Below are 14,631 nucleotides of genomic sequence, written 5' to 3'. Positions count from 1 at the left end.
TACATGCACATGTCCTGAATACTTGTGCAAAGTTTCGGTAGAAATTGCGTTGTATTTTGAGTTACAGGAAAAAAACAAATTTATGGATGTGTATAGGCTCAAAAATTTGTATTTTTTGTACAGCTCAAAATACAATATATTTTTCTCCAAAATTTCTACTGTACCTATATGTATGTGTGTATTCAATTTTAAATTTTTTAGAATCCAAAAAATATGATTTTTAAAAATCATGAGCACTAGTCGTCATGTGCCAAAGACACTTTCGGATTACTTTTCCTTTCTTTGTTTGCATGTTTTCTCGGTCTTGTAAGCTCTATATACCTGTTATTTATGGCATTATTAATTTTATATCAGGCTCTTTAAGCCTTCTATCTAAGAAAAACTATGTGGGATAAAAAAGGATAGACCGAAAAGGTTCGGTTATTTGGGTTGCGGGCTTTGTACGAGCCCAAATCAACCATGTAAAATCGATTTGTTCTCCAGAGAGGTGCCGCTAGGAACATACGACCCAAATAGTATCAGATGGGCAAAAATCGCTAGATCGCGAAAATAGATGGCCCTTGACGCTGATGGCCTTGCAACTGAAAAACCCCAGTTGCAACGTAACTTGCAACTCATATGCACGAATCACGATGTAATCAAACGGTGTAAGACTTAACTGAGCACGAACTTAGCCGAGAAATAGCAAATCCCATGAAAATAAGCTATGCACCTTAATGATTGTACATAAAACATCAACACTGACGAATTTAGGGGGAACTTGAAAAGAGCAAAGAATGATGACTTAAACATAGTAAAAATTAATATATAAGCATGTTTACCAAGAGGCTTCAAGCATGGCATGTCCAAGCCAAGACACAACAGGATCAAGTGGCGATTCTCAATGGAAATAAAAATAATAGCAAGTGGATTCAAAATAACAAAAGCAACCTGGCAGAGATAAAGTCTGGCCTTCTACTTCGTATCCGCTCTATTGGTGGGACTATACATCTTACTACCTTTCCTAGCCCCTTATTGAGTGTTGACCCTGCCGAGCGACTGGGGTTGCGCGCTATTAGGGTGTTTCTGTGGTTAGGATGTTGAATTCTGATAGCATGGACTCCCTGGTATGGTACTTCAAATCCTAGATTCCCACAACGTACGTGGCGTTTGGAGCGTGGAGGTTGTTGGACATGAAGCCCAACAACGCCATGGGAGACGAGGACGACACGGCGTTAGTTGTCGTGAGATCCTACGCTAGCGGTGGCTCGACCAACACGAGCTCAATGGCAGCACTAATTTTTTATCACGGCCGGTTGGTGTTAGACTAGCCATAGTGGAAGTATCATAAGTAGTATCATGCATGCCATGACAAAAATCTGATGTGGCGCACCAATTAATGAGATGAAAGATGGGTGTGGTATCATAATATGATACCGTATCATAGCACATAAAACTAGAAAACTTAATGGCAAATACATCATGTACACAAATTTGCATTAAGATTCTACAAAACATTAAATATGATGATATTATGATACTTTCTTATGATACTATGCATTGTGGGGTAGTATCCTAAACTAATATCATGTGCATGACTACTCTTAGCCGAGTTGTCCGCACCGAGCTGTCCAGTGATCGAGTTGGGCTTATCAGTGGGCGCAGCATGCGGATCATGGCACAGCTTGTGCGGACATGCGCGGCCAGGTCGACGTGAGTTGTTGTGTGCTTATTTAATCCGGTAGTGCTGGGTGTTGAGTTGAGTAGCTAGCAAATGGGAGAGTCTCCTGTGTAGTCTTCCGCGTATGAGCGTGTGTGCGCGGAGGAGCCAGAGGTGTAGTCTCCGTAGGGCGGAGCTCGACTTTTTTCCACCCTAATGCATGTTCATGCAACTCTTCCTTCGTATGAGAAAAATGGGCTTTCCTGATGCACTTTTATTGGGCTAAGGTGATGCACATGGCCTTTTTTGGCCTCAAATACAAGCAAAAAAAAAATCTGGACCCTGATGCATGTGCATCAGAGTGAGCCCATTGGGCTCCGTCCCTGTCGGTCGCGGCTGTGGTGTGTGCCTGACCGGCACGAGAGCTCCTCTGGGTAGTGTTGCGTGTTTGCGTGTGTACCTCCATGTATTTATCTGAGTCGTTGTTAGAAATAAAGCCAAGATACAGGCGTTTGTGCGCGCGGCATTCGTCACCGGGAAAACTTTGTGGTGTCTCTTTCGAGTTCTTCCATTCCAGCATTCGTGTCACCGGAGAGCTGCACGGTGTGTGTCGCCAGAGGGAAACGACGTTTGTCGTCGGGAGGGCTGCTCGGCTTGTGTAGCCGGAGGCAGTCTCAACAATTGGTATCAAAGCCTCTCAAGGCGACGGAGGCCGTGGCACACGGTTAGTCTGCAGCGAGCGTCGAAGCCGCGGAGGCGATTTGTCGTGGCGCAGAGGCCACGGAGGCACAGCATGGTGCAACGTGCACACGGCGGCGTGCCAGCATGGAGGTGCCGTCCGGCAGCGAAGTCTGCAGCGGGTGCAACGGCCATGGAACAACGGCCATGGAGGCGTGATTGCATGTAGAGGCGTGTGGTGGCATCGGGCGAACAGTTCAGGTCAATCGACTACGAGCCATATCAAGATTAGGGGGAAATTGTCATCACTAATCTTGATCATGGCTGGTTGGTGTTAGCGGAGTCGTCCGCACGAAGCTGGCAACAATCAACTGCATAAGTTGTTATTTTTTTTCGAAATGGAGTCAAAAGCTTTGCCTCTTCATTCATTAAGCAGAAGGTGCCCGGTTTTTAGGAGAAAACCAGGCAAAAACCAACAACAACACAACAGCGCCAAGGCACACCCACAACCACCCACACTCCCGCGAGGGACACACCTAGCCATCCTGGCTACCAACAAAAGCTACACAAGAAGCTCAAGTTGGCCTATGCCAAACCGATGACCCTTCGAGAAAAGACCGGAAGCTCCGATTCTGAAGACGAGCCCCGGGAAGGAGATGAGCAAGACAAGCGCCGAATAGGACCTTCACCGGACCGCCCCTCGAAGTTCATCGTACACCGCTCAAGGGCAGCTTCGACTTCACAGCAAGAGGAGACCAGCACGAAGACATCCGGACACGCCGGAACGGAGCCGACTAACATGACCTTGCCGCAACCAGACCTTGGCCACCACCATCGTCGTTGCCTCACAAGCCTCCACCTGGAACACCCGCATCTCCGGTTGACCTCCTGCCAACCCAGATGCCTTGTGTGTACAGCTCGCCGGAGTGCGCGAAGGGGATCACCAACTTCAAGACGATGCCCCCAAGAGGGGAAACAACGAAGAAACGACGCCGTCGTCCGATCCCTTAGGATCTAGGCTTTCACTCGAAGAAGTGAACCCGAGGGCAGCGAAGGTCGGAGAGCTCCACGACCGCCCCCAAGGAGGATGGCGACATCCGCACACGCCGCGCGATCAGGCTTTCGCCCGGAGCAACCGAAACCTTCACCTCCTCACGCAGCCGGACAACAAGACGGAGCACATCGCCGCCAGCCCGCACCCCGCTGAAAACACACCTCCAACGCGGCAGCAGCGCCACGGCCGCAAAGGAGCCACCGTCGAGATCCCGGAGCAGCCGCCCAACACCGCTGGTGCCCCGGCCCGACCAGAAACAGGACCACGGGCGGTAGAGACACCGCGCACGCCGGGCAGAGCCCCACGGCCCGGGCGCCGCTGCCGCGACCTGCCTCCCCACCAGTCTTCCTGGCAGCCACCCCGCCACCGGGAGAGCGCGGCGCCGCAGCCCAGAGAAGGCCCAGGCCGGCCCGCACCAGGCTCTCGCGGCCCGCGCAGCGGCGCCGCGGCCGCAGCCGAAGCCGACGCTCCCGAGCCCGCGCCGACGCCTCCTGGACCTCCGCCGCACCCTCGCCCCACCGGTCCCATGCCACAGCACCCGCCAACGGGTCGCCGTGCCGCACCATGCGACCCCCACAACCGCCGCCTGAACGCGCGCAAGAGAGGTGTCTGGGGCGCCCGCCAAGCCCTCCGCCTTCAGCGGCCAGGCGCCGCAGGCGGCAGCAGCGGCCCGTGGTGGCCGGGATCTGGGGCGGCTCTGCTAGGGTTTGGGGTGCCTCCAGAGTTGCCCCGCGCGAGAGTGACCCGGGAGGAGACTTTCCGAACTTTTTTTCATAACTGCATAAGTTGTTGTGTGCACTAGTAGAGAAACCCCCTTTAATACCGGTTCTAAAGGGCCTTTAGTACCGGTTTTGGACCGGTACTAAAGATTCCGTACTAAAGCCTCCCCCCTTTAGTACCGGTTCCTTACGAACCAGTATTAAAGGTGCCTCCACGTGGGCACGGAGGAGCCCACGAGTCTAGAGACCTTTGGTACCGCTTCGTAACACGAACCGGTACTAAAGGCTATTTCGTTAAAAAAATTATCCATTTTTTTCTAATTATTATTTTTCACTCCCTTTTTTATTTATACTTTTTTCAAAATTTCTAGTATTTCACTTAGTCTCAACTACACTTAATCTCTAGTCAAATTACTTCCCATGGCCAAACTTCCCGGTCAGTCACCCATCCTCCCACTACTCCAGCACTAGCACGCTTAACTTCTGAGTTCCATCCGTCCCGCATCCAAGTGCTTCGCGCGCATGATGTTGATAGTAGTATCATATCAATCCTATTAACATGTTGGTCGATGTCACACTTATTTATTATTTAAATTCCAAATAATTATTTTAATAAATAAAAGTAATGATGTAATAATAATGTTTAATAAATAAATAAAATTAACTTTTTAATATTTATTATTTTTAAATATATTTTTTGCCAAACCTAAAACTTGAAAATTTGAAAATCTTATAATTTTCTAAAAGTAGTAGTAATCTTTGTGCAGGTTGCAATTATTAGTTTTAATTTTTTAAAAATAGAAATATATTAAATTCTAAAATTCTGGAAAAAAACTAAAATATTCCTGCTTTCATATATTATACGTTTTTTCCGGCGTCGTATGCAAAAGTTAAAGCGGTTTTACCATTTTTCAAACTTTTTTTGCGAAAAAAGTGAAAATTAAAATTTCTTAATTTCACCGAATAGTAGGTTGCATAACATGTAGGAATATGAAAACATTTTATTTTTTGAATTTTCTATCATTTTCTTTAATTTTACAGTGTTAAAAAAGCCGATCCACGCGAGGGGGGGGGGGGGGAGGTGCGTGGGGAGCAGGAAAACCTTTAGTAACCGGTACTAAAGGTTTTCTGGCTGACGCCAACCCTTTAGTACCGGTTCATGACACGAACCGGTACTAAAGATCCCACACGAACCGGTACTAAAGGTTGCCGGCGGTCTGGACAGTGCAACCGGTACTAATGCACCCTTTAGTACCGGTTCGTAAGGAAACCGGTACTAAAGGCCTAGACGGAAGCCCCCTTTTCTACTAATGGTGCTTATTTAATCTGGTAGTGTTGGGAGTTGAGTTGAGTAGCTAGCATATGAGAGAGTCTCCTGTGTAGTCTCCCGCGTATGAGCGTGTAGTCTTCGCCGCGACCGTGGTGTGTGCCTGACCGGCAGGAGAGCTCCTCTGGTAGTGTTGCGCCGTGGCGTTCGTCTCCGTAAAAACTTTGTGGTGTCTCCTTCATTTGTCGCCGGGAGGGCTGCTCAGCATGTGTCGCCGGAGGCGGTACCAACACTCAAACCTCGATGGAGCCGTGGGGCCTCCCATGATGTCGGGTAGCAACCACGCCACGCTGGGTGTCAATGACGACAGACAGTGCGTGACCGGTAACGCCGTGCTCTCATTGAGTCAATGGAGACACCGTCACTTGGTCGGCACCCTCACCAACGGTGGTGTGGGCGTGTGGACTGTGGAGCACCTTCGTGGCGATGTTGTGCGACATGGTTGGCTTGTAGGACGTGATGGTACCGTTCGGCACCAGCAGGCGCGTCACGCTTTTGATGCAGCCCCATCATATTTTCGGCGCAGCTGTGGCCTGTCGCCCATGGCCAGGAAGTTGACGCCATTTCCATGGCCATGGTCAGAGAACCCTGTTAGCTGAATAACCCTGTCTGTCGTCAGCTACTAGGATAGTTTGCTTATCTGAATTCGTTTTTTCAGTTCATTCAGTTTAGACAGACACGAGCCTGTTGCATCAGGACTCAGTCGTAGCGTGTTTATAGCGTCGTGATCGATCACGATCGGTTTCGTGGGATGGCACGAGATGTCCGGATCGTGGCGTAGGGGTAGGAGCATTACCAGGTCACGTTTTCCCTTTCAGTTGAGAACAAAAGGAGAAGAACAAACGGAAAAGCCGTACGTTGTACGCGGCACAAAACCTCCTGTGTTCATCGCGTTCTTCTCTACTTTGCATCCACGAGAGAGAGATCGAGAGAGAGAGCTGTCAATTGGTATCAGAGCCGCGTTAGAGCTTTGAGGGACCATGGTGAACGACGGAGGAGGTGGTACCGCGGCGGCAGGCGCTGCAGCGTGCCAGGCCGCTGCTGCCGCGTCGGCTCCAGGCGCGCCTGCCCCAACGGCGGGTAGATCGCCTCCGCCACAACGATCGGCGACTCCCCCGCAGACACGGAACCAGAGCCGCGGGCGAAGCCGTTCACGTCAGAACGGCAAGGAGATCGTCGTGCGCGAGACGATGTACCAGGAGCGGCCGGCGGTGCAGGCCGGGGTGCTTGTCTGGCCCATGCTAACCTCCACGAACTACATCGAGTGGGCGCTTCTCATGCAGATCAACATGGAGGCCTGCGTGCTGTGGGACGCGGTGGAGGGAAACGCACCAAGCGTTCCCATCGACAAGGCCGCCCTCGCGATGATCCTGCGTACCGTACCGGCAGACATGCAAGCTGCGCTCCTGGTGAAGCGCACAACGAAGGAGGTGTGGGAGGCCGTGAAGATGATGCGGGTCGGCGTGAACCGCGTCAGACAGGCGACGGCGCAGCGACTCCGAAAGGAGTTCGAGGCTCTCACGTTCCGCGACGGCGAGTCCTTGGACTCGTTCGTGATGCGGATCACGAGGATCGTCAACAACCTCCGCTCCCTCGGCGATCAATTGGAAGAGGTGAGGGTCGTCGAGAAGATCTTGCGTGAGGTGCCCAAGGAGTACGCGCCGATGGCGTGCTCCATCGAGACACTGCTCGATCTGAGCACGATCTCCGTCGAGGAGCTGCTCGGTCGTCTGCGCTCCAGCGAGGGACGGGGCGGCGCATCCTCATCGACAGCGAACAACGACGGCAACCTAGTCCTCACTGAGGAGGAGTGGGAGAAACGGCGTCGCCAATGTGATCAAGGTCAAGGGCATGCCAACAACCGCAACGACAACGGCGGCAAGAAAGGCAAGGCCAAGGCCAAGAACGGCAACGACCGTGGCGGCGAGCGCGACATGAGCACGGTAATGTGTTACAATTGTAATAACAAGGGCCATTCTCGAAGCAGTGTCCAGAGCCTCAACGCGAGTGGAAGGGCGGGGCGAATCTTGCCCAGGAGGAGACGGAGGAAGAGGCTCTCCTGATGGCGCGTGTCGGTGAGGTCCTGCTGGCCACGCCAATCGAGCACGGCGGAGAGATCGTTCTCCTCAACGAGAAGCGCTCCAGAGCCATGGCCACAGACGGCACGATCCGCTACGACACATCATGGTTCCTGGACTCCGGTGCCAGCAACCACATGTGCGGCCGGCGCGAGTTCTTTTCCGAGCTCGACACAAGCGTGCACGGCTTCGTCAAGCTCGGCGACGACACTTCCGTGGAAATCGAGGGTCGTGGAACGACCCTCTTCACCTGCAAGAACGGGGAGCACCTGACCCTGTCCGAGGTCTACTTCATCCCCAAGCTCTGCAGCAGCATCGTCTCCTTGGGCCAGCTCGACGAACTAGGGTACGACACCCGCATCCGCCACGGCTAGCTGCAGCTGCGGGACCTTGACGAACGGCTGCTAGCACGTGTGCCACGGAGCCGTGGGAGGCTCTACATCCTTCACCTCAAGCTGGCACAGCCGGTGTGCCTTGCGTCGCACGGCGGCGAGGACGCGTGGCGCTGGCACGCGACGTACGGACACATGCACTTCGATGCACTCCGCCGCCTCGCCCGTGGCGACATGGTGCATGGACTGCCCCTCCTCGACGAACTCGAACGCCTCTGCGACGCCTGCCTCGCCGGGAAACAGAAACGCGCTCCGTTTCCTCGTCAGGCCGTCAACCGCGCGGACAAAAGGCTTGGACTCGTCCATGCGGATCTATGCGGCCCCATCGATCTGCCAACGCCCGGAGGGAAACGCTATTTCCTCCTCCCGGTGGACGACAACAGTTGCTACATGTGGCTGCACCTGCTGGCGACGAAGGATCAGGCGTCCGCGGCGATCAAGAAGTTCCAGGCAGCGGCTGAGCTCGAGAGCGGTCAGAAGCTGAAGATGCTGCGCACGGACAGGGGCGGGGAGTTCAACTCCAACGAGCTCGGGGAGTACTTCTCCGACCTTGGTGTCCAGAGGAAGCTGACGGCAGCGTACTCCCCACAGCAAAACGGGGTGGTCGAGCAGCGCAATCAAACCGTCGTCGGCATGGTAAGGTGCTTGCTCAAGACCAGGAACGTTCCTGCTCGCTTCTGGGGTGAGGCCGTCACGATGGCGGTGTATCTCCTGAACCGCGTCGCGATGAAGAGTGTCGCGGGTAAGACGCCATTTGAAGCATGGCACGGCCGGCGTCCAAGCGTGCAGCACCTGCGGGTGTTCGGCTGCGTGGCCCACGTCAAGGTCACGCGCCCGAACCTGAAGAAGCTGGCGGACAGGAGCATCCCCATGGTGCTGCTAGGCTATGAGCCTGGCTCTGCTGCGTACCGTGTGTACGACCCTGCCACGCACAAGGTGCACGTGTCTCGTGACGTCGTGTTCGACTAAGACGCAACATGGGACTGGACCAGCGCGGAGAAGCAGCAAAGTGATGCTGCTGACCCGTTCACCGTTGAGCATCTTGTCGTTCCCATTTCAGGTGCCGACTTAAGCTGGAACACGACGCGCTCTGGGCGCGCACCGGACATGCCATCCGAGAACGGGACGCGCACAGAGCGTGCCCACGACGTCGACGGTCACGACACTGCTGGAATGTGCAACGTTTCTTCGCCCGCTCCACCAGCGACCCCTGCGACACCACCGTCGCGCATGGTGGAGTTCGCCACTCCACCGTCGAACGCGTCGCTACCCTCCCCAGGTGAGGAGGCCCCTCGACGCTACCGCTTGTTGGAGGAGCTGTACGACGCCACTGATGAAACGGAAGCGCCCGGCAGCGACCTGTGCCTGCTCGCTGCAGACGAACCAGCGAACTTCTCTGAAGCAGAGAAGGACACGGAGTGGCGTGCGGCGATGATGGAGGAGATGGCGAGCATCGAAGCCAACCAGACCTGGCGGCTAATGCGATTGCCGCCGTGGCACCGTGCCATTGGTCTCAAGTGGGTGTACAAGCTCAAGAGAGACTCCAATGGCGACGTGGTGAAGCGCAAGGCACGATTGGTGGCGAAAGGGTATGTCCAGCAACAGGGGGTGGATTTCCACGAAGTGTTCGCCCCTGTTGCCCGAATGGAGAGCGTGCGGCTGCTGGTTGCACTCGCTGCTCACCACGGCTGGCCCATCCATCACATGGACGTGAAGACGGTGTTTCTGAACGGTGAGCTGTTGGAGGAGGTGTACGTCGAGCAACCTCCTGGCTTCGTCGTCGACGGAGAAGAACACAAGGTGCTGAAGCTGGACAAGGCGCTCGACGGGCTCCGTCAGGCACCGAGGGCGTGGAACGCGAAGCTTGACGCTAGCCTCCACTCTCTCGGGTTCGTGCGCAGCCAAACGGAGCATGCTGTGTACCGCCGCGGAGGCAGCAAGGAGCTGCTACTCGTGGGCGTGTACGTCTACGACCTCGTCATCACTAGTACGTCGATCGAGGAGGTGACAAGGTTCAAGGAGGAGATGACCAATCTCTTCCGCATGAGCGACCTGGGCGAGCTCAGCTTCTACCTCGGCATCACTGTGCAGCAGGAGGACGGAACGATCAGGCTCCAACAGGCCGCTTACGCCAAGAAGCTGCTGCAGCGCGCGGGCATGGACGATTGCAACCCATGCGCCACGCCAATGGAGGCGCGCCTGAAGCTGAGCAGGACCAGGTAAACCGGTGGACGCCACCCACTACCGCAGCATCGTGGGCGGGCTCAGGTATCTCGTACACACGAGGCCTGACATCTCCTACGCCGTAGGCTACGTCAGTCGCTTCATGGAGGCGCCCACCTCTGAGCACCTTGCAGCGGTGAAGCACCTGCTGCGGTACATCGCTGGAACCCTGTCCTACGGTGTCACCTACAGGCGTGGACAGGGAAGGCAGGAGCTGCTGGGGTACAGTGACGCTGATCTGGCCTGGGACGTCGACGATCGGAAGAGCACGACAGGCATGGTCTTCTTCTTTGGATGGAGCCCGATCAGTTGGCATTGGCAGAAGCAACGCGTGGTGGCAGTATCGTCATGCGAATCGGAGTACATCGCAGCTGCCACCACATCCTGCCAGGGCGTCTGGCTGAGCAGGCTCATTGGGGAGCTGCTGAATGAAGATCCGAGGCCGCCGAAGCTGTTGGTTGACAACAAATCGGCGATCCAACTCGTCAAGAATCCTGTGTTCCATGACCGTAGCAAGCACATCGACACCCGCTACCATCTGATCCGCGATTATGTGGAGAAGGGAGTCCTTGAGGTCGACTACGTCATGACGAAAGCACTTGGGCGTATCCGTTTCCAGGAGCTGAGGAGCAGAATTGGCGTTGCTGCAATAAGCCTGACGACGACATGATTAAGGGGGTGATTGTTAGCTGAATAACCCTGTTTGTCGTCAGCTACTAGGATAGTTTACTTATCTGAATTCGTTTTTCAGTTCGAAGACACGAGCCTGTTGCATCAGGACTCAGTCGTAGCGTGTTTATAGGGTCGTGATCGATCACGATCGGTTTCGTGGGATGGCACGAGATGTCCGGATCGTGGCGTAGGGGTAGGAGCACTACCAGGTCACTATTTCCCTTTCAGTTGAGAACAAAAGGAGAAGAAGAAACGGAAAAGCTGTACGTTGTACGCGGCACAAAACCTCATGTGTTCATCGCGTTCTTCTCTACTTTGCATCCACGAGAGAGAGATCGAGAGAGAGAGAGCTGTCAAACCCATTAACTACGCTCAGTGCGTTGCCATGACTATTCCCATCTGCGTCGGGCCGCCGGCACAGCCTGGGTTCTCGCCTCCTGATCTTCATCTTCAAAAAAGAAATCATGGTGGGCACGTTTCCGACCTTGAATCTTGACGAGGAATCGAGGATGGTGAAGCGGAAGGCGCGCCGGCACTCCGGCTGAGGCCCTCGTAGCCGGAGGAGGTCACTGAGAAGTGAGAACTCGGCCGGAGTGGATTGGAGCGTGAACGTGAGGATTGTGATGCCGGTCGCGTCGAGCATAGAGACGTGTACGGCCAACGCCACCAGGAGCCGAGCTAGGATAACTCGATGGCCACGATCCCACGTTTTGATGAACGCCACTCGCACGCACGTAGACATGGAAACACAACTAATTAAGCTGCAGCGGCAGCCATAACAGGCAAGGATCTCGATCTCGATATCTATGCGCGGAAGGCACGTTGGGTGTTGGGATGAGGAGTTGACGACATCACGTACGAGAGTGCATCGAACAACCAGTATGTTTCGCTCCTCAGCCAAATTTCCCTGGCTTTGATTCTTCTCTTGATTGGATTATACAGTATCTAAAGAAATCATCTAATTTGGAAAGTCATCCGCACATAAATCCTACTCGTAGACGTTGTCCAGTTTCCTTTCAGAACCGCTCACTTTTTCTGGCGACGCGCATCACGAACGAAGGAATCCGTCGCTTGGTTTATTTTAGTACGTACTACCAATTGCTGGAATTACGGATCCAGCGGATGAAGGCATCGGTTTTGTTTACGTATGAAACCTAAAATCACCATCACGCGTCCTATTGCAATCAAGAAGCCGAAGGTGAAGGAGGAGCCGGAGGAAGCGTCGAAGGAGGCGCTGCTGGCGGAGTACGAGCGACAGCAGCGGCTCATCGCCAGCAGTGACGACCCCGGGGACTGCCCAGAGCTACGAGCGCGTCAAGCAGAAGGTCTTCATCGACAACATGTACAACTTCCACCAATACTACGACGCCTCTGGCCGCCGCAAGTACTTCTAGATTATGTTTAGTATAAATTTAGTCGAATCTCGTTCGGATCTATGTAATATATGCCAAATTTGGATGAATTTAATCGAATCTCGCTCAAGTTTAAAATTTCCGAAATTTTGTTTGGGGGACGTGACTAGGGAGCGACGTCCCCCAAACGCTCGATCTGGCGCCGTTTACGGAACGGTTTGGGGGACGCAACTGAAGATGCTCTCAGACTTGTTTTGGTCCAGCTAGCATTAGGACTATAAAAATATTTTAAGCATCCTACTTGTTTTAAAAATAAATCTTATGATATTTTTTGATAATTGGTTTTATTTGATTTTCCTGGAAATCATAATTTTCTTAAAAAGTGCATCATTCAGATTATCGTAATGAGTTAAGTATCCTTTGGTTTGTGGAGGTTAAAGTTTATGGAATACATGTCGGGATATATTTTGTCCGATAATTCTAAAAAGGCTATTCAAATTTGAAGATTGTTCAAAACTGAAAAAGTTAATTTAAAAAAAATGCTAGATTAACAATATTCAAATCAACTATCACTCTTTCGAATTTTCAGATGTATAAGTTGTGAATTATATATATGCATTGAAAAATAAAATTTAATGACCCGTGGCAACGCACGGGCACTTGTACTAGTACTAGTAAGTAAAGATAAAGATAGTAAAGATACATGGGAGATAAAGTATAAATATCCTAGCTGCCCATACTTACGCAGTTGATGGCATTCTTGATGAACTTGACGTCGTCCAAGCTAAGACTCCTGTGTACGAAGCGCCTCGGTGGGTTGAACACTGTGTCGTCGGAGCGCTTGAAGAGCGTGTGCGGGTCTCTCAGGAACATCATTGTGGCGATGAAGGCGGCAACGTCCACCATGGTGTTCCAGGCTAAGACAAAATACGAGCAGACCCAGCCGAGAAAAGGCATGGCGCCAGAAGAGCGCGGCCGCCGCGGCGCGTAGATGGCGCCAGTGCGCTCTGGCTGCTTCGGCATGGCCGGCAGTCTCGTCGGGTCAGCGGCGCTGCTTGCAGACGACATGAGGAGCGTCATGAGCGACATCCCGTCGCCAAGGGAGTGGTGCACGCGGATGATGGCGGTGGAGGTGGCCTCCGAAGTCGGGAAGTTGAGGAAGTGGAACTCCCAGAGCGGGCGGGAGCGGTCCATGGGGAGCGTGAACAGCGAGGCCACGTAATCCTCCACGGACTGGTCTGGGTTAGCGGCCACGGCCACGGCCACGGGATCCAGCGTCGGGACGACGATGTGATCCTCCACCTTCACCTTTACGCGTGCCCACCGCAGGTTGCCATCCTCTGTCACCTGTGCGTGCAACAATGGATTGCGGCAAAATGGCTAACAATCTGAATCGGAGTATATAATATATAGCGGTGGTAATATAGCCCTCCCTGGAAGGAGTACCTGAATACTTTGGAAGCGTGAATATCGGGGAAGCCCGCTGGCCATGTGGGTGGTGAAGACGGGTAGGTCTAAGGGTGAGCCGAGGCCAATGGTTACGACGATGTATACAGGTTCCATGAGCCTTGCAGTAGGGCTCACGGGCTCCTTCTCCGCCGTGGAATCGTTCGTCGTCCATTCGTCGGTGCCGGCGGCTGGTGCCCTTGGTTTCGTGCGTATCGAGAGAGGCCGGCTTTGAGGTGCCGCTGCTGAGGAGCTGCCATTGCTCGCATCCATATTAATGTGGCTAGCTACTTCAAAGAGTGGCTAGGTAAATGATCGTTGCTTGCATGTGTGGTGTGGATCCAGTCCCACCTCAGTATTTATAGGTAGGATTAGCTAGGATGACAGAATTGAAAATAGATTGATCTAATTAACGAAATTCTAAGAGCATTTCTTACAAATGCCCAATGGTGCCCTAAAACCAGTTTTTAGGGCACGAGAGGCCGAAAAACGAACTTCAACAGATACCCTAAATTGTGCCCTATCTAAAGGCTGCCTCAAATTTTGCCACTCTGCCTCATATTTGGGGCATAGAGGTCGCCGTCGCGTTAAAACCCGCGCAACCCAACCGTCGCCGTCGCGGATATCATTTTCCCCCACCCACCGCCTCGCCGCTTCCGCAACCCGCCCCATTCCGCTAGCTTATTCCGCCGCGCCGCTGATTCTAGCCAAAAACGGCAGCCGGGGAGACCCACCGGCCTTCCTCGTGCTGCTTCCCCGCCATACCTTTGCGCCGCAGCCCGCAAGCGCAACCGACTTCCGCGACATCTACCAGCGGCGGTCTAGCCGGTATGCGGCCGACATCACCCGCGACGGTGACCACTGGTGGATGGGTATCTTCGATCGCGCCAAAGAAGCCACACACGCCTACGACCTTGCTGGCTTCCGCTTCGGCATCCCCCACCACCACCTAAACTTCCCGGACACGCGGGACGAGGCAGAGGCAAAGTTCGTCGCGCTGGGAACATCTGCTTCCTATCCATGGAGGAAGAGAAGGAGAGCCGCTAGGCAG

General features: G+C 53.5%; 1 protein-coding gene across 4 annotated transcripts in view; it reads right to left on the bottom strand.

The window, feature by feature from the left end:
* Positions 1-13,896, bottom strand: part of LOC124703551 (wax ester synthase/diacylglycerol acyltransferase 11-like) — a 30,717-nt gene extending 16,821 nt beyond the window's left edge. For all 4 annotated transcript variants that reach the window (XR_007003160.1, XM_047235766.1, XM_047235768.1 and 1 more), the window contains exons 1-2: positions 13,581-13,896; positions 12,879-13,481 (exon numbers count right to left, since the gene is read on the bottom strand). Coding sequence is in view for 3 of the 4 variants with exons in the window: in XM_047235766.1 (XP_047091722.1) it covers positions 12,879-13,481; positions 13,581-13,853 (876 nt within the window). In the remaining variant the exon portion in view is untranslated. The remainder of the gene's footprint in view (positions 1-12,878; positions 13,482-13,580) is intronic.
* Positions 13,897-14,631: the final 735 nt, after the last annotated feature.

Source organism: Lolium rigidum, chromosome 3 (assembly GCF_022539505.1).
Source record: "Lolium rigidum isolate FL_2022 chromosome 3, APGP_CSIRO_Lrig_0.1, whole genome shotgun sequence".
NCBI classification, from domain to species: Eukaryota; Viridiplantae; Streptophyta; class Magnoliopsida; order Poales; family Poaceae; genus Lolium; species Lolium rigidum.
The sequence above is the reverse complement of the archived record's forward strand: the minus strand, read 5'-3'. Positions and strand labels throughout refer to the sequence as shown.